At 37.5% G+C, this 24,006-nt stretch overlaps 2 protein-coding genes across 4 annotated transcripts; both read left to right on the forward strand.

The window, feature by feature from the left end:
• The first annotated feature begins 6,563 nt into the window (after positions 1-6,563).
• Positions 6,564-8,243, forward strand: LOC133712144 (probable aquaporin NIP-type). Its single transcript, XM_062138233.1, has 5 exons — positions 6,564-6,798; positions 6,890-7,111; positions 7,200-7,397; positions 7,492-7,553; positions 7,668-8,243. Exons 1-5 carry the CDS (start codon positions 6,682-6,684, stop codon positions 7,918-7,920), a joined length of 852 nt encoding a protein of 283 aa, XP_061994217.1. The 5' UTR covers positions 6,564-6,681; the 3' UTR covers positions 7,921-8,243.
• A 9,406-nt stretch (positions 8,244-17,649) lies between these two features.
• LOC133710703 (protein WVD2-like 7) lies at positions 17,650-21,352 on the forward strand. Of its 3 annotated transcripts, none has more exons than XM_062136839.1 (11): positions 17,650-17,809; positions 17,914-17,992; positions 18,120-18,182; positions 18,505-19,185; positions 19,378-19,593; positions 19,765-19,802; positions 19,888-19,974; positions 20,076-20,172; positions 20,302-20,361; positions 20,480-20,590; positions 20,688-21,352. In XM_062136839.1, exons 3-11 carry the CDS (start codon positions 18,141-18,143, stop codon positions 21,021-21,023), a joined length of 1,668 nt encoding a protein of 555 aa, XP_061992823.1. In that variant the 5' UTR covers positions 17,650-17,809; positions 17,914-17,992; positions 18,120-18,140; the 3' UTR covers positions 21,024-21,352. The 3 variants fall into 3 exon arrangements, with proteins under 3 accessions (XP_061992823.1, XP_061992822.1, XP_061992821.1); XM_062136838.1 differs by having other exon boundaries at positions 17,651-17,809; positions 18,104-18,182; positions 20,290-20,361; XM_062136837.1 differs by having other exon boundaries at positions 17,651-17,809; positions 20,290-20,361.
• The last annotated feature ends 2,654 nt before the right edge of the window (positions 21,353-24,006 follow it).

Consider the following 24,006-nt stretch of genomic DNA (forward strand, 5'->3'; position numbering starts at 1 on the left):
GAAGGGACGTCTACATACGATGGGGAGAAAACCTGTTTTAATCTAAGTTTTTATGTTCGAATTACGTATTTGCTATATTACCTTTCTTGGTCGAAACTATAATGTTTAAGCTAGCCTCTAAAATTAATCAACAATTAAGGAGCACTGAAGCACTTTCGGGTTATTGACAAGGAACCAAAAACCCCATATCACAGTTCACATAGAAGTTATATTAGAAAGGATATTTGATAAGCTAGTAATTGGGACTGTTGTAATATCTTATGCGTACTTAGTAATATAAGAATGGGGTATTATCAACAATTAATTTAGGTGGGCTTGAAGATGATGAGTAGGGCATGCAGCTGGATATACAAAGAAACATATGGTGCTGTCCTCGTGCGCGTGGCTTCATTCGATCTCCAAACTCCAGCATACATAATGGCCATGCTCCTAATCTGCGGGCACCAAGTCTTCATAACATTTATCAAATCTTACCGCCCAATTATAAGACTATGATTATACTGCATCACTTAAACACATCATCAATTAGTTCCATGTACCCTACTTTGTTATACACAAATTTATTCAGGTGAAAAAGAGAAGAAAAAAGAAAATCTGTCCACGATTCGTATATACGATCATATACACAGTAGTAATCCAGATCAAACTGAGATCAAGCATTTCAGATAAGATAACATCATAACAATTAAGTTTTTGAGCAAGTTGGACCAGAACATTAAAAGGCGTTGTTGATGAGATAAAAATAAATGCAAGGAAACAAAAATGAATCGAAAACATTGAGAGGGGGTGGCCATGGCGTCGTGGTCAGTGTAGGGTGAACAACGAACATGAACCAGAGAGAGATGCGGACCATTTTAATCGATCGGGACCATTTGGAATTAGGGTGGTGGGTGCGTTGAGAAGAATTGAGAGGGACATTGCAAGCATATATATTCATCCTCATTGTCAATTAACATACTTTTACTTAATAAATTTATAATCCAACGGTCAATATCTTAAATTAGCCTTAATTTAAAGATCATCTCTGTAAAAAATCAATCAAATCAGAAATCGTTTAATTATCTCATTGAATCAAACAAATAGATGGTTCTAATAAAACTTACTACTTAGGCCTCATCATATGGCCCTTGGGCCCAAAGCCCGCCCGGCCCTTCCATTAGGGCGGGCTGGCCCTACCCTTTCTCAATTAGGGTAGGGTATGGGTCATACAAATAAAACCGGCCCTACCCTACGGCCCGGCCCGACCCTCAAAGCCCGGCCCTAACCAAGCCCTAAAATTTATATTTTATTTTTGTTATTTTCTATTATGTGTATAAAACTATAGAAGTATAGAGCATTAGAACTTGTATTGAATTATTTCAGTCTGTCATATTCTATGGGTCTTTTAAGTTGAGTCTGTCCGTCTGAGGCCCAAAGATATGAAGCTCAACCATCCAAGTCCAACTCGAGCAAAACCTAGATCAAAACCTAGATGCCATCGAAGTATGGTCTTCAGACTCAAAGACCACCACCGCCTCTCTCTCACTCTCTCACAGACTCAAAACCCTCTCTTCCTTCAGACACCCAACCCACACTCCTCCACCGCCTGTACAATCACCACCACCGCCTCCAATTCCCAATGACCCAATGAGTCAATCAGACGGTCGGCGAGGGCTTGGTGGCCGGCTCCGTCTCGATCTATGAGGCTTGGTGGACGGCTCCGTCTCGATCTGCGAGGCTTGGTGGACTTCTCCGTCTCGATCTGCGAGGCGTGGTGGACAGCTCTGTCTTCTATCAGCGAGGGCTTGGTCGGCAAGGTCTCGATCTGTGTGGGAGAGTGGACTGCTGCGTCCTCGGTCAACACAACCAACACTTAGCCTCAGCCTCCAGTCCGAACCCAGTCCTCGATCTGCGAGGCTTGGTGGACTTCTCCGTCTCGATCTGGGAGGCGTGGTGGACTACACCGTCCTCTGTCAGTGAGGTCTCGATCTGCGTGGGAGAGTGGACGGTTGTGTCCTCGGTCAACACAGCCAATACTTCTGATTTGGATCTTTCTCCCTTTCTCTCTTAGCCTCACAGCCAACACTTAGCCTCCGCCTTCAGTCCGAACCCTTCGCCGACATCGCTTCTTCAATACATGGTAAGATCTGGTACTACTGTTTTTACATAGTTATGGTTGAAATTAGAATTATTGATTGATGTTTGTGGTTTTTTAGTTTTATGGTTGGGTTGAGAGAGAGAAGGAAGAAGAAGATTCTCAACTTTCATGAAGATGCGGCAATGGTGTGTAACTGTGTATGACACTATGACTAATCTGGTGAGTGTAGGACTGTAGGTTGTGTAGTGACAGTGGGTTTGTTTATATAGACTATAGAGACTTTTGATCGTTGTTCACAGATTCCCAAAATTTTAAGTTACCGTTAAAAACATAAATATGTCCGTTGGAATTTTCTTTCTTGTCTGGCCTTTATAACTATAAGTAGTGGAGTAGTGTACATTCTTTCTTTCTTCCAAACATAAACACATATTTAGTATTCAGTTCTGAACTACTTGTAAGACTTTCCAGTATTTTCAAAAACATATTTTTCCCTTGATTACAATTCAGTATCAGCATCTTTACGAAATTTCTCTTCTGTGTGTTATAACAGTGGAAGACCTGGGAGCAGTAACAGACTTGCAAGGAGAAGGAGATGTGTTCTGTTTAGTGAGCAGTGGCTCTTGTATTTTGATACATGTGACGTCAAGTAAACTCTGAACCTTTGTCCTAGTAGTTTAGTGTATGTGCTTGTTGTATTGTTGGTGGAGCACTGTGTTTTGTTAGCTTAATTCTCCCGAGTGTGACGGAGGAAATGTCTGACTCAGTAACTGGTCCCATGGTTGCTGCTTCCATAGGCCCAAACCCAACACCTCAGTCTGAAACAGCCTTACAAACTCCTTCAAAACCTCCTTTACCTAAAAAACAAACAGAAAATTGGAGTTTTTATGAAAAGGTTGAAATAGTTGATGATAATGTTGCTGTGCAATATGCTAAATGTAGTGCTTGCGCTCAGTTATTGGTACGTGGAGGAAAGAATGGAACTAGCCATTTACGTAGGCATTGGGAAGGTCATATAAGCAGTCAATCGCTTGATATTAGGACTCAAATGCAATTAGGTTCAGATTCTAGTGGGAATGTATTAAACTGGTCTTATAATAAAGATTGTGCTAGAAAGGAAGTTGTCGATTATGTCATTAGGGCTGAACAACCGTTTACATTTGTAGACAAACATGATTTTAAGGGAATGATTCAAAGAGGTTTTGCACCTCAGTTTGTGGGATTATCAGCTTCTACTTGCAAAAGAGATGTGATGAAGCTCTTTGTTGCAAGAAGAAATGAATTGCTCAAAACTTTTGAAGGGAAAATTTGTTTAACTTCTAATTGCTGGTCATCGCGTCAAAATATGGGATATATGTCTTTAACTGCTCATTTTATTGATAAAAAATGGAATTTGAATAAAAGAATCATTACTTTTAAAATGATAGAGTTTCCACACACCGGTGAGTCACTTGCTAGTCACATATATGAGGAGCTGATTTCTTGGCGCATTCATAGGAAAATATTCTCAATATCTCTAGATAATGCGACAAATAATGACGTTGTTGTTGAAATACTGCCTGATTTTCTCATGCTTAATTCTGTCTTTAAAAAGTTGTTTCATGTGCGTTGTAGTGCTCACATTTTGAATTTGATTGTTCAAGATGGTCTGCATTTATTATCTCTATCAGTTGAAAAAATCACAAATATAGTTCGTAGCATGAATAGCTCAATTAAGAGGCATGAGTTGTGGGTTAATTGTTGTCAAGATTTGAATATGCCAAAGAGGAATATCGATAATGATGTTCCTCATAGGTGGAATTCCACCTATGATTTGCTGCAAGTAGCTGAAAAGTATAAATTTGTTTTGAATCGATGTGTTCAAAAACTAAACCAATCTAATCGCCATTCCACTTTAGCACTTCCCACTGATGAAGATTGGTTAGTTACTTCAATTCTGTGTCGCTTTTTAAAAAAAAATTATTCTTCAACAAAAACCTTGTGTGGTGTGTATTATCCGACATCATGTCATGTTATTCCTTGCTTAGTAAGTATGAATGCAGCTTTTAATAAATATGCTAAATATTCTGTAATTGCTGCTGCTTTGGTGGCCAAGAAGTCTAAATTTGCTAAGTATTGGAAACGATTTCCTACCGTATTTTGTCTTGCTGCTGCTATGGATCCTAGATATAAGTTTTTTGCAATTAGCCAATGGATGAAAAGTATGGGTGTTGAAGATTGAGAAATTGAAAGTTCTATCTCTAGTATAAAGCATCAATTGTTTGAATTGCACGAAGTGTACAAGGATAATGTGGTGCCTGCAGTTCCAACGAGTATAAGCTCTAATTTACCTGCATCTTCTTCTGATACTATTGTTTTACCTAATGATGAAGATGAGGACTTTGCTGAAGAGGTCTTAAAAAAGGCTAAAACAACAACTTGTACTTCCACCTCTTCAAGTTCTGATTTACAATATTATATTGATATGCCTACACTTGAAGTTGCTGATGGATTTGAATTTAACATTTTAGGTTGGTGGAGATCTCATGAAGAAGTCTATCTGGTGCTTTCTTTGATAGCTCGTGAGCTACTATCGATTCTAGCTTCAACAGTAGCATTAGAGGCAGCTTTTAGTGCCGGTGGAAGGGTTGTATCGGAGAAGAGAGCAAGTCTGAACCCGGACACAATTCAAGCATTAATTTGCTTGAAAGATTGGAAGCTGGCAGAAGCAAGGCAGCAAGACAAAGAGCAAGATGAGCTCCGAACTGAAGAGGAACAAAATGCAAAACTAGCAAGACCGGAATGGATGATTGCACTCGAACGTGCTAATTCAAACACGGAAGGCGTCGAGTCAATTGGAGATTGAGGAAGAGGTGTGTGACTGTTTTTTTGGATCTGGTATGTTTTCTTTGTTTTTTTTTTTGATGTGGTATGTTTTGTTTGTGTTAAAATGCTTTTGGTTCGAAAGGTGTGACTACTGCAAAATCAACCTGAAATTGTACATTGTCTGGTAATCTTTTTATCCTTGTGTGTTGTTGGGTCTGATCGTTCAAATTTATTTGTAGTATTTGATGACAATGGTTGGGGACTTTGGATATATATTTCATTTCTTATATCCTTCATGGCTGCAATTGATATAGTTTTTAATTATCAAACTGTCCAGTTGGATTGAAGTCTATATATATATGTTGCCGAACTAAAGTCAGATATTTATCTAGTTGTATTTGTATGCTTATGTTGCTTAAATGAAATATATGTCCAGTAGCTAAATTATCTATTTGGTTTTGTGCAGGTTCTTTGTTTGGTTGCCATGAATATGGATATCAGTAAGAGATGAAGGAAAGTTTGCTAGTGTTAAATCAAGCCATCCTTCAGTTTTTGTATCAAATATAACAACTTTTTGTGAATTGATGAAAACTTGATCAGTTTTTGTATCAAACACTGCTTCACTTTTTGTACCCTCAGTGAGTCAGTGGCTTAGTGCCTCAGTGGCTGTGCAATTTCAATTTCAATTAGAGGACTTGATCACTGAGAATGTGAGTATATGTTGTAATTATTTGTAATCAACTCAGCCACTCAGGTTCTGAAATCTCAAGTATTAAGTTTTTTTTTTTTTATTTTTTTTTTTTTATCTTTTACAGTTATACTCAGCGAAATTTGGTTTTATGTGAGTTAAACAAAAGCCCGGCCCGGCCCTTGCGGAATGGGCCTTAAAGGCGGGTAAGGACTTGCATTTTGAAGCCTCAGCCCGGCCCGGCTCGGCCCTAAGTTTCGTTGACTTGGTCAAAGCCCGGCCCGGCCCTGCCCTAAGCCCTAAAATTTAGGGTAGGGCTGGCCCTAGCCCGACCTATGATGAGGCCTATTACTATTATTATGATGAGTCGTCCATATATTTCATAGAAATGAATAATTAAAAAGTCTTCAATTTGATTGATTTTTTACAGAGTTAATATTTGTATTACGTTATACAACATGAATTGTTGGATTAGAAAATTATAAAGTTATTATGCGTTAATCGCAAGAGATGGTGAATATATTCATTCACATAAAGACGGTTCAAATCTTATGCTTGCTTTACCTATTCCTTCTTCTGTTTGGTCTTAGTTTTCTCAGGAGTAGGGTTAATGAACCTCAGCTAGTGAGCTAGGTATTCTTTTTTTCTTTTTAATATATATTGACCCAAAAAAAATTCCTCTAACTTCCAAACCAACCAACCAGCAGATCACTAGGCATGCACTTATAGTTCAATATCATAAATTCTGCACTTTTGGGCTCCTATCTTTTATTAAACCGGGCCAGCCCATTTTATTGAGTCGCTATATGCTACCAAAAATCTACCACAACGTACTAAGCTAGCTAGCTCACAGCTTGAAAATTTAACACAAAATTTTGACGGTTAATTCCATTGAAGGCATACATTTGATGAAATATATAGAAAACATGAACCCTCCATTCGCTAGTCAAATAAATAGCTGCGCCATCAATTGTATCCAATCTAAAACCAGGAAAGGAAATCATTTGCAATTTAAATTTCCTCTATATATTAACGACAATATTATTTTCCTTGCTTGCTTTTGAAATAATCGCGTAACTAGATCCGTTGCATTCTTAATTGTTTGGGAGTCAAAATGTCCGATCCACAAATTCTGACAACATTGGAAGAAGGTGCCGGCAGCTCGCCTCCGACTAAGAGCAGATTTTCTGGGCTTTGTTCATCTTCTAAGATTGTTCACCTTCTCCAAAAGGTAACGAAGAATATAATTGATAAAATAAATTGGCAAGGTCTAGCAGCATAATTATTCAATTTAATAAACTACATTGCATGCGTGCATGCAGCTAATTGCAGAGGTGATGGGTACATATTTCTTGATATTTGCCGGCTGTGGTTCGATAGTGGTGAACAAGATATATGGTTCAATAACATTTCCAGGGGTGGCTGTCGTCTGGGGCTTAACCGCTATGGTCATGATCTATTCCGTTGGTCATATCTCCGGCGCCCATTTTAATCCCGCCGTCACCATTACTTTTGCCATCTTTCGCGATTTTCCTCTCAAACAGGCATATTATTACGCTAATTCTTTAAGCATTTTGATTGTGAGTAAGCTAATTGATAATTTATTAATTAACTCAGTGCATATACATGCAGTTACCTCTGTACATCGTGGCGCAGCTTTTAGGTTCCATACTTGCGAGTGGGACGTTATGCCTTTGTTTCACCGTACATCCGGATGATTTCTTTGGAACTGTACCGGTTGGATCATATGTTCAATCTTTGGTCATTGAAATCATTGCCTCATTTCTCTTGATGTTCGTCATTTCCGGCGTTGCCACAGATAATAGAGCTGTTAGTAATTATCTCTTTAATTACCTAAAATTAGCTGTGCTTCGATCATGTCATTACATAATTAAATATTCTAACTCGGAGCTAAAAAATGCAGATTGGCCAAATGGCAGGAATTGCTATAGGAATGACCATATTAGTCGATGTCTTCGTTTGCGGGTATTTACCTATGTTCTTGCTCTTTTAGTTAAGACCTCTACAATTTATCAATTTAGAAAATTATAGTTTTGATTGATTATGATGCTAATTAATGTCAATGCTAATGCTGAACAGGCCTGTATCAGGGGCGTCGATGAACCCAGCTCGGAGCATTGGGCCGGCATTGATTATGAAGAACTTTAAGGGACTCTGGGTTTACATTGTAGGTCCAATCATTGGGACAATATTGGGTGGATTTGCTTACAATTTGATAAGACGCACCGACAAACCACTCCGGGAAATAACGAAGAGCGCTTCCATGTCGATCAAGAGCGTTCCCATCCTCAAGTCCATGTCCAGGAACACCACTTTCAACAGTAGAACCTAACGTATCAACAATGATCATCGTCGTCGAAGATCTTCATGGAACTGCACATCATCCTCGTCATCGATCTTCTCTATGTACGTACGTAGTATGTCCGCCCGGTGCACACAACCAATGTGGAGGTACCAGCGGGTTAGCTTAGCTACCTTTTAAATGTATATATCTTTAGCCAGGGTTTATCTTAACTCCAATATTGTATAACTCAAGCAATATGATGACCTTCCTTCCTAGCTAGGTTGCTTCTGTAAGATCAAATATGGACATAACACATATCATCATAAAGTAATTGATGATTAGCTTAATATCAATCCTAGTTTAACATGGATACAAACAGTGAATCAATACTAGTGACTTAATGAAGTAGTGTATCAATTCATTAAGGATAGTAATCCATTGCTTAGTCTACAAGAAAGGCTACAAGTTGTGATACATTAGGAATCTAACCGTGAAACCTAAACCGACAAGGAATGCTTTAATGGGAATCCATGACAGTAATTGCAGAAGGTAAGCCATAATCCTTTTATGATTGTTGTGCATATGTTGTGAGCATGTAATTATGGTTTTACAATTGGTATCAGAGCATAGGCTCACAAATATGAAAATCGTTTTAGGGTTTTGCAAAACAAACATAAATTTTTTTTTTTAAGGGTTTTTGCTTTACGGGTCAAGTAACTGATCAGGTTACTGACCAAGTCACTGGTCATGTAACTGATCAAGTACCTGACCAAGTAAGTAACTGGTCAGGTACATGATCAAGGTAAGTTACTTAAGTCGACTGCTGCATCTGGTTAATTATAAAATTCACGCTTCCGCTGAGATTTTTTGCAGCAAATTGGGGAAAAAGCAAAAACAGGTTTTTCTGTGAAATTGATTTCGATTCATAGCATGATAATTGAGTTTTTGATTGTGCTCAAGAACCCTAGTTGCATTCCCGGCGTGCGTTAGGCTAGAGTAGATGGTGACCAGATGAAATTTACAATTTCTTGATTGTTCTGTCGTTTCTTGGAATCGAATCAATTTTGGTTATGCTTGAATATGCATGTTGAATTGATTCATGATATGGTATTGTATCTGTGATTGTGTAAAATTGTATGAAGAACAAAAATCTCCCAGAAATTATTTACACATTGTTAAGGTTGACAGATACAAGAGCTTAATTTTCTTACAAGGATGAATCTCGATAGAATATAAAGTAAAAGAGCTCATATGTTTTGTGGTTTTCTGTTGGCATAAGTGATTATGATGCACAAAGCATTCTTCATTGATGTTGGCAGAAAATATTGATCAGGTACGTGTAACTGGTCAAGTAACTGACCAAGTAACTGTACCTGATCGAGTAACAAAACTGAAATTGTGTTTTGTGTTTTAAAACTATGCTTCAGTTTTATCTTCCAAAGAAGTGGTTAAGTATGGTTTTAGAATACAAAACAGCAGTATGCATGCTTGATGAAAATAAATACGGATACTTAGAAATTTTTCTTCTGTCTAAAGATGTGGATAAATTTCTTTGGATAACTTGTTTTCATTGAACATGGCATATTGATAAAGAACTCCAGGATGTTATGCTTCTGCTCAAAAGTGTTGCTTAACATTGTTTTTTGTTATGGACTGATATGAATGCAAGTATGGATTGTTTAGGTTTTCTGTATGTTTTTGTTTTGGTTGCTTAAAGCTAAATAAAACGCAGAAAACTTAAAATTAATTTTCTTTACAAAATTGAGAACTCACGTGAATTTTGTTTTGCTCCTTAGGTAACTCTTACATGAACTTGAACAGTGTCTTGATGTTAACTGGAACAAACTATAGAGCTTGGCTAGACTCTGTGGAAAACTACATGGGAATGCATGAAAACATAGACTATTGCTTCACTGAGGACAAACCTGAAGAGTTAACTGAAAAGAGCACTAAGAAGGAAACTGATCTTTACAAGAAGTGGCATAGATCCAATAGAATGGCTAAGAACCTCATTCGAACCTCTATGTCTAAGACTGTCAGGGGAAGTATTGAAGAGCCTGAGCTAGCATCAGATTTTCTGGAACACATAGGTGCTAAGTTTAAAGAAAGTAAAAAAGCAGAAGCAGCTAGGCTGACTAAGGAGTTTCATGATTTGAAGTACATGTGTTCAGGGGGAGTTAGAGAGCATATTATGAAGATGATCAATATAAATGGCAGACTCAGAGAACTCTTGATGGGGGGTTAGGGATGAGCAGGTAGTGCATTATGCACTACATTCCTTGCCTAATAGTTTTAGTCATCTTAGGACCAGTTACAACTTTCAAAAGGGAAACTGGACTCTAGATGAACTTATATCCATCTGTGTCGATGAGGAATCTAGGATCAAGGAAGAAAAGGAACCTGCTACAACCATTAACCTCATTGAGAAGCCTAAAAGGAAAAAGCCCCAGAATAAGCTCAAGCCTACCAAAGCCATAACTAAGAGTTCAACAGCTGCAGTGGCCAAGGAAAACAGGCCATTCAGGTTCAAGTGCTACTTTTGCAAAAGAGTAGGACACATGAAAAAGGACTGCACTGGCTATAAGAACTGGTTAGCCAAAAAGGGTAAGATTTTTTCTAATACAGTTTTTTCCTTAGAAATTAATCTTATAAATGTTGAACGACAGTCTTGGTGGATAGATTCAGGCTCACCTATTCATATTACTAATTCTTTGCAGGGATTCATAAGGAGGAGAATCCCAAAAAGTGATGAAGTGAACCTGTGTGTAGGCAATGGCATGAGAGTGGCAGTCAAGGCTATTGGAACCTTAAAGCTCGATTTAGGATTAGGAAAATTATTAGTTCTGGACAATGTTTTTTATGTACCTTCCATGAGAAGGAATTTGGTTTCAGTTTCTCTTTTAGTAAAATCTAGTTGTAGACTTGTTATGGATAGCAATGGAATTTTTATTTCTAAAAATTCTGTTCAAATTGGTTCTTGTGTTATTATGAATGATTATTTACAGTTAAATTGTTCAATGGCTCAACAAGAAATTTTACTTGTTGAAAATAACACCAACAGTACTAGCACTTTAACAGGTGTTAAAAGAACCAAACTAAATGAAAAGTCTGCATTTTTATGGCATAGAAGACTCGGCCATGTTTCAAAAGAGAGACTGAAAATTTTGGTGAAAAACAACATCCTAAATGAACTTGATTTTTCTGATCTAACAAACTGTATTGAATGCTTTAAGGGAAAAATAACTAATACTAGAAAGAAGACTGCATATAGAAGCCAAAATTTATTAGAACTCATACACACTGATATATGTGGACCATTTAGGCATCAAACTATCAGTGGGAATGTGTATTTTATCACATTCATTGATGACTTTTCTAAATACAATTATATTTATCTACTTTCAGAAAAGGCACAAGCATTGAAAGCCTTTAAAATCTTTAAGTCTGAGGTAGAAAATCAACTAGAAAAGAATCAAAACAGTGAGATCAGATAGAGGGGGTGAGTTCTATGGCAAGTACACTGAATCCGGCCAACAAAAGGGTCCATTTGCCTTGTTTTTGCAAGACAATGGAATTAAAGCTCAATATACAACACCCTATAACCCACAACAGAATGGTGTTGCAGAGAGAAAGAATAGGACTCTTTTGAACATGGTTAGATGTATGATGTGTACAACAGGTTTGCCTAAATTTTTGTGGGGTGAGGCTTTAAAAACTGCAAATTATATTTGCAACAGAACACCTAGCAAAGCCATAGAAAATACTGCTTTTGAGCTTTGGTGTGGCAGAAAACCTAGTCTTCATCACTGCCATGTTTGGGGATGTCATGCAGAAGCTAGGATTTATAATCCAAGCTTGAATAAACTTGATCCTAAGACAGTTAGTTGCTATTTTATAGGTTATCCAGATAAATCTAAAGGCTATAAATTATATTCTGCTCATCATTCACCTAGAATTTTTGAAACACATCAAGTAAAGTTTCTAAGTGAAAAAGTTCACAATACAAACCTTGAGGATTTAACCTCAGATTTTGAGGAAATTGTGTCGGATGAGAATATAAGTGTTGTATTGCATTTAGAACAAGATGTAACTGATCGAGTCACTGGTCGAGTAACTGACCACGTAACTGTCCCTGATCAAGTAACCGGTCATGTAACTGGTTATGTCACTGACCATGTAACTGACCAAGTAACTGTACCTGGTCATGTAACTGACTATGTAACTGATCAAGTACCTGTCACTGGTCAAGTCATTGACCAAGTAACTGTCGCTGGACAAGTAACTGACCATGTCACTGGTCAAGTAACTAACCAAGTAACTGTCACTGGTCAAGTAACTGACCCAGTAACTGATCAAGTCCCTGTCAACCCTCAGCCTAGAAGATCACAGAGAGCAAGAAAACCAACTTATGGGGGGAAAGATAGTGACTACATTGTTTATCTACAAGAAGCAGAAATTGAAATGGACTGAGCAGAGGACAATGATCCAACTACATTTAACCAGGCTATTGAAAGTAATGAATCTCACCAATGGCAGCTAGCAATGGAAGCAGAAATTGATTCCATGAGCCAAAATGCAGTTTGGGAATTAGTTGAACCTGACCCTAATCAGAAACCTATAGGTTGTAAATGGGTTTTCAAAACCAAAAGAAATGCAAATGGCAATGTAGAGAGACATAAAGCAAGATTAGTTGCCAAGGGTTTTACACAGAAGGAGGGCATTGATTTTACTGAGACTTTTTCTCCAGTTTCTACAAAAGACTCGTTTAGGATAATCATGGATTTAGTGGCTCAATTTGATATGGAGCTGCACCAAATGGATGTTAAAGCAGCCTTCTTGAATGGTGAACTAGATGAAGTGATTTATATGAGGCAGCTGATAGCTTAATTTATAGCTATTGATTTTCCTTATTCTCCTGCAAATATGTCGATTGTAATATAGGGAAATAAGGGTCTCCCGCAGAGGATTAAGTTAAACTAATTGCTTCAATGAAAGTTACAAAAACGTGACTGCAGTTCCTACTGAACAGCAGTCGAAAAACAACTTAAAATCCTAACCAAAACAACCCAGAAAAATATGAAAATTTACAGAGACGTACTAGACACACAAGGCGTCCAGCACACAAAATTTGGGAATTTTTGGAGTTCGTTTACTATGAGAATAAAATACGTTAAAACAAAGAACAGAACGTAAAATAAAGAAAAGCTGATTTGAGATTGGTTGATATCAAGATGATGAAACTAGCTAGGAAGGAAGTATCCACCTCCAACAATCACACACAACACACTTTGTCCAATTTGCTACCAATTAACTTAGTTGAAGACGCTCAGATTGGCTCGGTACGCTTGAACACAACCTATTACTCTTTCTTACTTTGTACGCTAGGCAGGAAGTGCTCTACACCTAGACTATTCCCAAGCAATGCAACCTAAAGGTACGTTTATTAGATTAAACATGCAGAGATCATTAAGTTTGAAAAGAGTTTGAGCAATCACTAGGCATCGCAAATAACTTAGAGCCTTGCTAAACCTAGGGTTTTGTCTACTTGATAGTGAAAACCACCAACTACTTCTCTAGACAATTTGAGGAATCCAACTATTGATCCAGGCATCAAATAATCAAAGTATTAGAACCCTAGCATGCATACTAAGTAGGCCTCCAAAGCATACAAACATAGAACTCATCAATGAGAAATCGGTAAACTAAACCTCAACTTTATTAATTGGAAAACAAATTGAATGTCAAAGCATGTTGTGGATCATGTCTAGGGGCTTCAACTGCCCCCTAGCTACTGGAAATTTAGTTACACATAATGGAAGTCAAAAACACAGTTGAGTTCATGGAGAAAGAAGACAACAAAAACCAAGAAATAGGAAAAGGCTGATCGGCGATCGATCGTCGGCAGGCAGCGATCGATCGTTTTCGGTGATGGCTGTAATTCTTCTTCTTTTCCAGCTCTTGTGCGTCTCTCCTCTTCCGTATGTGTGATGGTATGGTTCTTGAACGTCTAAGGAGAGATTTTATTCAGTTTGTAACCCTTTTCTTCTTTCCTTTTGGGACTCTAATTCCTTGGCTTCCACGGAAAGCTCCTTTATTAATGTTCTGATTGATTTTGGATTCATTCCGGTCTTTCTATCCAATAAGAGCAGCCAAGATAATTAATTGCTGAATATCTTTTTCTTCATGTTGCCGTATGCTTCCTTGACTCATCAAGATTCCACACTTCTCCATTATTTGCACAAATCTCCTTCCTTTTGCTCATATTTCTTTCCTTGCTTTGGCAAACCTAATAAACATAAAAATAACTAAATTAACCAGAAAATAAGATAAACTAACAAAGTAAATATGGGAATTACCAACATTATTATCGCATAATTATGCTCCGATCAGCAGCCAGAAGGTTTTGTGCAAGCTGGAAGTGAAAACTTAGTATGCAGGTTAAGAAAATCAATTTATGGCCTAAAACAAGCTTCTAGACAGTGGTACAAGAAATTTGATTCTGTGATTTCTACTTTTGGATTTACAGAAAATCTTGTTGATGAGTGTGTTTACTTGAAGACAGTTGGGAACAATTTTATTTTCCTAGTTCTCTATGTGGATGATATACTTTTGGCTAGCAGTAACATTAAACTGCTTAAAGACACTAAGAGCTTTCTGTCAAATAATTTTGACATGAAAGACTTAGGAGAAGCATCCTATGTACTAGGTATTGAGATTAAAAGAGATAGAGCACAGAGACTACTTGGTTTGTCTCAACAGAATTATATTACCAAAGTTTTAAAGAGATTTGGTATGGAAAAGTGTGCAGCTGGAGAAGTTCCCATGTCCAAAGGTGATAAGTTAACCAAGAAGCAGAGTCCTAATAGTGATGTTGAGAAAGAAATTATGGAGTCAAAGCCTTATGCTAGACTTGTAGGAAGTCTCATGTATGCACAAGTTTGCACTAGGCCAGACTTGTCTTTTGCAGTGGGGATTTTATCGAGATTCCAGTCTAATCCAGGCCATGAACATTGGGTAGCTGGGAAGAAAGTGTTGAGATACCTGCAGAAAACTAAAAGTCATATGCTAGTTTATACTTTATAGGCAAGTGGAGGATCTGAAACTTGTTGGATTTTCAGATTCTGATTTCGCAGGGAATTATCCAGACTCCAAGAAGTCAACTTGTGGATACGTGTACATGCTAGCAGGAGGTGCAGTTGCTTGGAAAACCATGAAGCAAACTCTAGTTTCAACCTCCACCATGCAAGCTGAATTTATTGCAGTATATGAAACTGTGTGTGAAGGACTTTGAATCAGGAATTTCTTGGTGCAGACCAAAGTGTTAAGTCACATTGTGGCAGGCACACTTGTGATTTATTGTGATAATGAAGCAGTTGTTTTCTTCAGTAAGAACAGTAAAATGTCAAATAATTCTAAACACATTGATTTAAAGTATTACAGTGTTAGAGAAAGAGTTAAGCATGGTGAGATAGCTGTTTTGAGTATTGACACGAATTCACAACTAGCAGACCCCTTCACCAAGGCCTTGTCAGTAGCAGCATTCCAGAAGCATACAGCCAGCATTGGAGTTTTAGCTAATCTAGATGCTTAGGTTCAGTAGAGAGTTAATCCAGTTGGAGCAATTTAAATTTCTAAGGTTTTTGAGTTCTTGTATTTTTAGTTGTGATCTTTTGACTTTATTTATCACAACTTATTTGTAATGACAGATTTTATTATTAATAAATTTTGAGGTATTTTCATATTTTGGTTATTGCTGCAGTTTTTGTTGAATGTTCTGAAAATTATCGATTTTGTGTTTAAAGTTATACTTGCTATCAGATGGCTTAAATCATGTGAAGCATGATGTTAAGGTTCAAGCAATATTTTTAAGCCATCAGTGTTCAGTGAGTTTGCTTGAGTTTCTGGTTTTAGAAACATAAAGTAGGACCTAATATATGTTTACTTGTTGATACACATTAACATATATTGTATAACTTCTGGTTGAACATATGTGGATTGCAGAAGCTTGTGTTAGTGGTTTTGAAACTCTGCATTTTTGTTAAAATGTATACTGTTTCTTGCTCTGCATAAGTAACTGTGGTCTGACCATGTTGAAATGGATTTTCGATTTGAGTTTGTTATCTGGCGCGCACTTCAGTAAGTTAAGTAGGTTTTGATGTTCTCTGGTGCAAATCATCGAGCATGATATGTGTGAGTCCAAGGGGGAGATTGTAAGATCAAATATGGACATAACACATATCATCATAAAGTAATTGATGATTAGCTTAATATCAATCCTAGTTTAACATGGATACAAACAGTGAATCAATACTAGTGACTTAATGAAATAGTGTATATATCAATTCATTAAGGATAGTAATCCATTGCTTAGTCTACAAGAAATGCTACAAGTTATGATACATTAGGAATCTAACCGTGAAACCTAAACCGACAAGGAATGCTTTAATGGGAAGCTTCTTGAGGTTTAAGTCTCATATATATACAGATGAATTGGTCCCTGATTACTACCACGACTATTGCATAAGTTCTGTCCATTGAGAAGCAAGTTGGTAAGTAACAGAAGACTACATTCAGTGATTGAGTTAAGCAGTTGTATAAGATGGAATCCATGACAGTAATTGCAGAAGGTAAGCCTTAATCCTTTTATGATTGTTGTGCATATGTTGTGAGCATGTAATTATGGTTTTACAGCTTCTGCACTCCAGATGTGAGCCTATTAAGAAAAATTATCATCGATAAATAGATCAAAAGCACGTGGAGCTCATCCACATGATTAGTCACTCACTTATGCAATAGACTAGTTCCATTTGATAATTGATATAGCCATCCCACCTAATGGTTTCTGTAGCTGCATGAGATCATTGACTGCCATCTATAATACATATGCATGCCACATGGGTAGGGTATAGTATTGTTTCATTTTTGTTTCCTTGCAGCAATGGTGACATTGTCTTCTGATACATTAGTACTGGATCAGTACTGCAAATAGTTAAAATATGAGTAGCAATTTGAGATCTGTTTGGTTGGTTGGAAGTCTCTTTTGTTAGTGAGAGGATTCCATTGTTCTATATCTATAATTGATCTATGCTCGTTGGGATTGGGTAGATGCTATTTTCGATAAACCTTATTTTCGATAAACTTGGCCACACAAATTGGAAGTTATTGGACCAAAAGCTTCTGAAGTATAAAAAGGATCCCACTCTATCCCTACCCATCGCACCGTTGTTAAAGGCATTTGGACATAGCTTTTAAGACCATTACACAACTAAGGTTTTAAATATTATTACTATCGGTAGATATATCAAAGATCGACTTATGATGTCTAATATTATTTAGTTTACTGACCATGGTGCTTGATTTGTAAGTGAAAAGTATGAATTCGACTCAAATTAATTATTGTACATTCTTATGTAAATCTCAAAAAAAAAAAAAAAAAAAAAAAACGATATATCCAAAAGTACTTCACCATAAAAGAAGGATGGGCGGTGCCCCGTATATATTGTATACCTTGGAGAATCGAGAAGCTGTGACATGCACAGAGTGCATAGCCACAGCACATGCCTTCAAAGACTTGGCTTAAATCTGTTTGTCCCAATTGTGAATGGTCGGCTCATTCCTAGCAGAACTCAATTTAACGAACGAAATTAAGAAGAGAGGATTTGAGGTCAGAAATAATAAGACGATGGAGAAAAGCCAACCGCAATAGTACTGGTAGCTGATTGATACAACCAAACCACCTTTTTCAAGTATCCCACTCTAAACTTTAAGATTGACTAGCCCTTCTTCATCACTATGCTAATCACTCACTGACCAAAACTCTGTGTCTTCTTTCTCCCTCTCAAAGTCTCAAAGCTGGCCTGTTAGCCAAACAAGAACTAATTGTGACCCCTAAATTGAAAAAGTAATCAGAACAAGATCTAAAAGCAAAGACACAGTGGTGGGTTTCTTGTCCTGTGTCATGTGACTCATGTGACTCTGTTTTTGGCTCTTAACACGCTAGCTTCAGATTCCTAACTAATATTCTTCTCATTTCTTGTAAAGCAAACCTTTACATTTTCAGGGACACAAACCCCAGCAATCTGCGATTCTTTTCTTGTACCTGTGAAATGCGCCTTTAAAGGTAAACTCCTGTCATTTCTTGCAATCATGTAACTTTAGGTTCTCTTTTTTCGTTCTTTTGGTGAAGCATAAATGGACTTGTTCAATGGCGTAATGCTTGGTTTCTTATTAGCTTCTTGTCTCTGAAGGATTGGCATTGCTTTACAGTCATGGCTGGGGAAATAGAAGAACCCTTTTGTTTTAGCTTTCAGGTACTTCTTTATTGTCATCCTTTACCTTATGCTTGATTACATAATTCTGTTATTCAACTTTTGCTATGACCAATTAGTTGCTAGCTCATAAATTCTACTCAGATTAATTTGAAAAAGTATCTAATTAGGATGGTTATGCGATACAGAAGAAAGAAAAGGATAATTATAGTAAAATTATGTTGAACTAAGGCTTCACTATATGTATTTATGTGATTATGAATTGTGTATTGACTACTGAAGTAATTAATGAATTGTGATCTTGATAGTTCTGTAGCTATTTTCCTTTCTAACAGAAAATATGCTACTTGTTTGAAATGGACAGCCAAAGTCTATACATTCTGGCTCCATATCATTTGGGAGGTTCGAAAACGAAGGCTTATCTTGGGAAAGGAGGTCTGCTTTCTCACATAACAGATATGTTGAAGAGGTTGAGAAATGCATGAAACCAGGTTCAGTTATTGAGAGGAAAGCTTATTTTGAAGCTCATTTTAAGAAGAAGGGTCTTCCCAGACCAAATTTAGCCGAGTGTTATAGTGGTACATGCTACCAAGTCGGCGAGAATGATGTATTAGAGAGTGATGACGCTTACAGAGAAGAATGTGAACTTGAAAATGAAGGGAGCAGTTATGCTGAATCAGATGACCAAAGGTCGGAGGGTTCTGTGTATCTTGGAGATTTTGAAGTCACAGAATGTGAAAAAGAAGAAGATACTGAACTTCCGTCCTCTGATCCTCAGAGGGCACCTGCATTGAATCATATTGCTATTTTGGTGGATGGTGCTGTTGAAGATGTTAATTTTGAGGAAGCGCATCAACCCGAGAAAGGTTGTGCAAAATCTACTTCGATTGTTGAGGAACTGGAGAGAGATGCAAATGAGAATCATAATGGTGATGCAGTGAATGCTGAGGAGCCGCCTAAGAGTGTTGATATATGTTCAAATACTGAACCAGCTGAGTGTGTTGATAAAACCATTGTGGAAAGTGGGAAAAGTACTTCTTCAAAGGTTTGGGATCCTAACACTACTTTCACCATGATAAGTCTGTTTTCTTTAGTCACCAATAGTTTATACTACAAATTCCACTGCATTCAATCCAGACATAATTATATCCTGCTAGCATGTTGAAATGTGCTTGTGGCTCTATTTCCTTTTGAGAATCAATGTTATGTTGCTTACACTCCTGTCTGTTCTATCTAGTTGAAGGCTGTAAAAGAATCCAAATTTGTAAAGCCCAAGGCCAGCATTTCTCAGGTCCAAAGAAACATTTCTGCTAAGGGATCTGGTAAATATCCTATAGAGAATTCCAATACTGGACAAAGAGAGCGTACACGAAGAACCGATAAAGAAAAGCTCCCATTAAAGACTGCAATGCCAACTAATAAGGATTCTGTACGCAGAACTCCGAAGTTAGAGGTGAGCATGCATTTGTTATATGATGATATCAAACCAAAATATTAATATGAAAAACACCATCCATACTAGTCTTTTCTGTGATGTTCTTCACCCTTTAAATAGTGAATTATATACAAGTCTTCTAGTACTGAAATCTTTCATTAAACATTTCTTTTCTCCTAAATCACACAGGACTCCATGAAGGGAAAATCTTTAAATGAGAGTAAAAGGTACTTAATTGCTGTTTTTTTGCAACTAGAAATCCTACATGCTTTGTTGATTGGAACCTCAAATATACTTCTCACATTGTTGTAGTGTTAAAGAGTCATCGCATAAGAAGCTCGGTGAACTTCAACCTTCTGCATTCAAGCCTGAATCCAGAGGACGCCAAATGACAAACAGGTACAGGTTCCATCAGAATTTTCCCATTGAATACTATTTGTGTTTCAATTTTGAACTGTTGAATTTTTATCAAGTCAAGTCACTTTTCGTACCTTCTATAGGGTTAGTAACGGAGCCAATTTGACCAAGTCTGATACAAGATCAAGTGTTACAACTTTCAAATTCAAAAGTTCTGAGCGAGCAGAAAAGAGGAAAGAGGCAAGGCACTAAGATTTTCTCCTAGATTTTAGGTTATTAAGAATTTGTGTTTAGATTTATATGGCTTACAACATTTAAATGACTTGTTCCTACAACTTTGTGGCTCATACATTCCAGTTCTTTATGAAGTTGGAAGAAAAAATGCACGCTAAGGAAGATGAAATGAACAAGGTCCAAGCAAGAAAACAGGTACGTGATTAAAATGATTCAATTGCAATATTTCGTATCTGATAATGAGTTATTTGACAATGTCAGTGTGGGATGTATTAGTACGTTACTGAATGGATTAAGATTAATGCTGTTGCAGGAAAGGACAGAAGCTGAGACGACGCAATTCCGGAAAGCCCTCAACTTCAAAGCAGCACCAATGCCTTCTTTCTACAATGTAGCTAGCGCTTCGAGGCCTGATGGGAGCAAGGTAAATAAATTCAGTGCATTTAATTAAATTCCAAGTAAGTCAATGAGACCAAATTTGAATTAGGGCATGCATATATAATATGTCTTGGTTCTTTCAGATTGTCTCAACCAAATCCTCTAAAGTAGAAAAAAGCCGAGACAGTGCTGCTGTAAGATCGACATCAGCTTCAGAGTCAGGAAAGAGTGAAGCTGCCACAGGAGAAACTAAATGCAAGATGGCTGAGGCCTTTGTAACAAAAAGTGAAGTCACTACTGTGCAGAGGAGTCGAGCATTCGAGAGCAGGAAGGTGGCGAAAAATGAGAAAAACGTGGGGAAGCAGAAAGTTGGAGCCCAAAGAAATAGCAGAGAGATGGTGAGGAAGGGTACTACGAAAGGCGTGGGCTTTGGAAGCAGTTCCAGAATGAGTCATCTAGCAGTTGGTGTTGCCTCATGAATGAAGACTCAAGGCCCCCCTTCTCTAAATGTGCTAGCTCCAATTTATGGTGCTTTGTGACAATCTTCAAGATTCAAAACCAATTTGTTGCTGCTAGAACTTGCCTAGCTTTGTATCACTTCTAGTAATAGGCCCATGGTCTGATCCTCACACGGGACCTTGTAACAGACCATGTATAAATTGTAGCTGAACAGAGACAATGGTTGTGCTGCTTGAGGGAGTAGAATAGTCTTGGCCCTCTTGCCACCTTATATATGGAACCTAAAGTAAAGTCCATTGCATCACTCATCAAGTAATAAAAGTTGGGAAACAAGTTCTATTTGTACAAATATGTTCAATTTAAAATTAATTATCAATAGATGGAGATACCGAAGATGTTATTTTTCAAGGCTTAAATTTTCCGATGCGAGATTATATTCTCTAACACTCTTTGGTATATTTTAAGCATTTTTAATGCATCAGTGTTTTGCTTTCTGGGCTTTGTTTACATTGAAGTCATATATAAGTATAGCCTTTCATGTGTATAGAGACGCATATGATCTCAATCAATCCATGGTTGCCATTTTAGATGATCGACGACATAAAAGTTAATGAACTTAGCTTGAAATTTACATAAAGTCAGATTGAGTTCATTGGTTGCCAATTCCCCAAGTAACTTGGTAATTACTCAATGAGTCGATCTGTAAGTAAGTTTACATTAATTTAACCATGATATAAGGAAAGAAAGATGGGAATGGAGATGGAATTGGCTTGGCATTTATCTTGAAGGTTCCTGGGGCCTGCCGATTGTTTAAATCGATCAGCTGGTTTTTTGTGCAACACCAAAACAGGTGATGTAAACACATGAAATCAAACGGTTACAAAATCCTAATCAACTTTAAGCGCGTTAAGACAAGAGAAAAAGAAGAAAAATACAATGCTATATACATCACCATCATGATGGAACATCATGTTAATTTCTCACTTTCCTCTCACCTCCATTGACACAAATGCGGTTTCCATTGACACAAACCTTCGATTACACGGACACTAATTAATTGATTGTGACTAATTAACACAAAGTACTAGCTTGCAGAAATTAAAAAGAAAGAAGAAACATGAGTATGACAAGAAGATTGGTGGCGGTGGCTATTGCCATGAGCGTTGACCTAGTGAGGTGGGATGAGGTTGCTGATGAGGCGTCTCCAAGAGCACCATGTTTGTAGTAGAAAGGAAAATAAGGCAGGATAGGGTCAGGAGGAGGGGGACCGTAGCCGTAGCCGCCACCGCCGTTATATGTACTCGGCGGAGGGTTGTAAGGGTAATATCCAGTCGGCGTAGGGTAGGCCGGAGGCGGGTACGTTGTCGATGTGGTAGGCTGAGGCGGTGTAGTGGTGATCACCGGAGTTGGAGTAGTAGTAGTACCGGTAGGTGGAGGATAACACGGGTATGCGCATGGATTGTCGGACATTGTTGCCATGGGAAAGTTGATCAGAATGATAGAGATCATCACCAAGAGGAGGGTTGGGAGAAAAGGTTTTGTCTTTGGAGACATGGTGATGGTGTTTGAGTGTGCCAAGGGTTTGTGGTGTCTAAGATTTTAGGAAAATAGTGATGATGAAATGAGAGGAAGGAGGGGGTTGAAGGTGGGAGGAAGAAAACAAGTAGAGAAGAGAGACAAATGGGGAGTGGGTGATGAGGTGAGTGGTGGTGGAGGTAAGCTAAGCTAAGGGCTAGTGATTCCTTTTACCTATTATTAGAAGAGACTAAGACTATGAGAGCGTCTCTCTTGTCATGACTCGAGAAAAGAAAAGAGAAGAAAAATGCCCAAAAGGATAAATTTTGGAAGTTTGAAATTGATCAATATCGAAAAGCAAGTTCTATCTACCTAGCTAACTAGCCACTTGCTACTTACCAGTAATTTCAAATTTCACCATATGAGTTTAGATTTCTCTCTTCTTCTTCATGTTTGTTGTAACTTCATACTTTTTTTGAGTTGTAAATAATGAATCTAATTAGTAATAATTCGCTTATTCTAGTTTTGGTCTTTAAATTATGAATTCTTTATTTTTCATCATTTGTATTTATTCTCTTTTATCTATATATATATTTGAGACAAAAAGAAAATCACTATAGGGAGAGCTGGATAAGGTAGAGAAACTGAATTCAAGCTTTGGCTACTGTGGTCATAATGGGCAATTATTTCTCTTGCGTTTGAAGAAATCAACTAGTTAGGTACGTGCCATTCTTTTTGCGATTACAGATCGACATGACATTTGAAGGCAGCCATATACGACCAACTGTTTTTAACTTCTGTTATTTTTTTTAAAGATGATCAAAGGGTTTCACTCCTGCCTCCATGGTGACTCGAACCCATGACTTCGTACATAGGTAGTGGGTGCTCTAACCACTGAACTAACACCACTTCGTCAAAAAATATATATATATATAAAAAAGAGAACAGATTAACCACATCCTGGATTTTATCAGTCGTTTGATGGTACGTACGTAGCTAGATAATTTAGACGTACTAGACTCGAAACCTGCTCAATCTCATGGATCTGTTGCACAACTCTGGTTCGTTAATTAATCAACTATGGCGAGTTTTACCAAGTGAATCAATTAAACTAATTAGCAAAAATGTACACATTATGTGCCTGGGAATTACGATGTTTTGTTATGCACCAGCCAGAATATAAGGAAGGAGCTGGGTTCATGGGGAACATTCTTCGGGCATAAGCCTTCCATAACATTAAAAATGTACATATATAAGGGCACTTGCATATTATAAACTAGTTTCGATCCATTAACGAGTTCCTCAAGTCACCAGTATTGACTATTTGACTATGTCAGTTTAGTTTATGAAAATTAAGGAATCATTAGTGTATTTGGCTAGAGATGAGCGACGACCCATGTGGTCAACAACTCGGATCACTAAATTCTACACCTAACCAAGTTCTTTAAAGTATGGTTAGAAAATCAGAATCAAATCGAGCATGGACAT

This window comes from Rosa rugosa, chromosome 5 (assembly GCF_958449725.1).
Source record: "Rosa rugosa chromosome 5, drRosRugo1.1, whole genome shotgun sequence".
Classification (NCBI taxonomy): Eukaryota; Viridiplantae; Streptophyta; class Magnoliopsida; order Rosales; family Rosaceae; genus Rosa; species Rosa rugosa.

What these genes read in the sequence shown, in the direction of transcription:
- LOC133712144 (XM_062138233.1), top strand. Translation starts at nt 6,682, where the DNA reads ATGTCCGATCCACAAATTCTGACAACATTGGAAGAAGGTGCCGGCAGC. An exon ending in TTGTTCACCTTCTCCAAAAG is followed by an intron (nt 6,799 to 6,889) that starts GTAACGAAGAAT and finishes GCGTGCATGCAG; the next exon opens with CTAATTGCAGAGGTGATGGG. An exon ending in GTCGATGTCTTCGTTTGCGG is followed by an intron (nt 7,554 to 7,667) that starts GTATTTACCTAT and finishes AATGCTGAACAG; the next exon opens with GCCTGTATCAGGGGCGTCGA.
- LOC133710703 (XM_062136838.1), top strand. Translation starts at nt 18,141, where the DNA reads ATGGCTGGGGAAATAGAAGAACCCTTTTGTTTTAGCTTTCAG. An exon ending in GGACGCCAAATGACAAACAG is followed by an intron (nt 19,975 to 20,075) that starts GTACAGGTTCCA and finishes TACCTTCTATAG; the next exon opens with GGTTAGTAACGGAGCCAATT. An exon ending in CGAGGCCTGATGGGAGCAAG is followed by an intron (nt 20,591 to 20,687) that starts GTAAATAAATTC and finishes TGGTTCTTTCAG; the next exon opens with ATTGTCTCAACCAAATCCTC.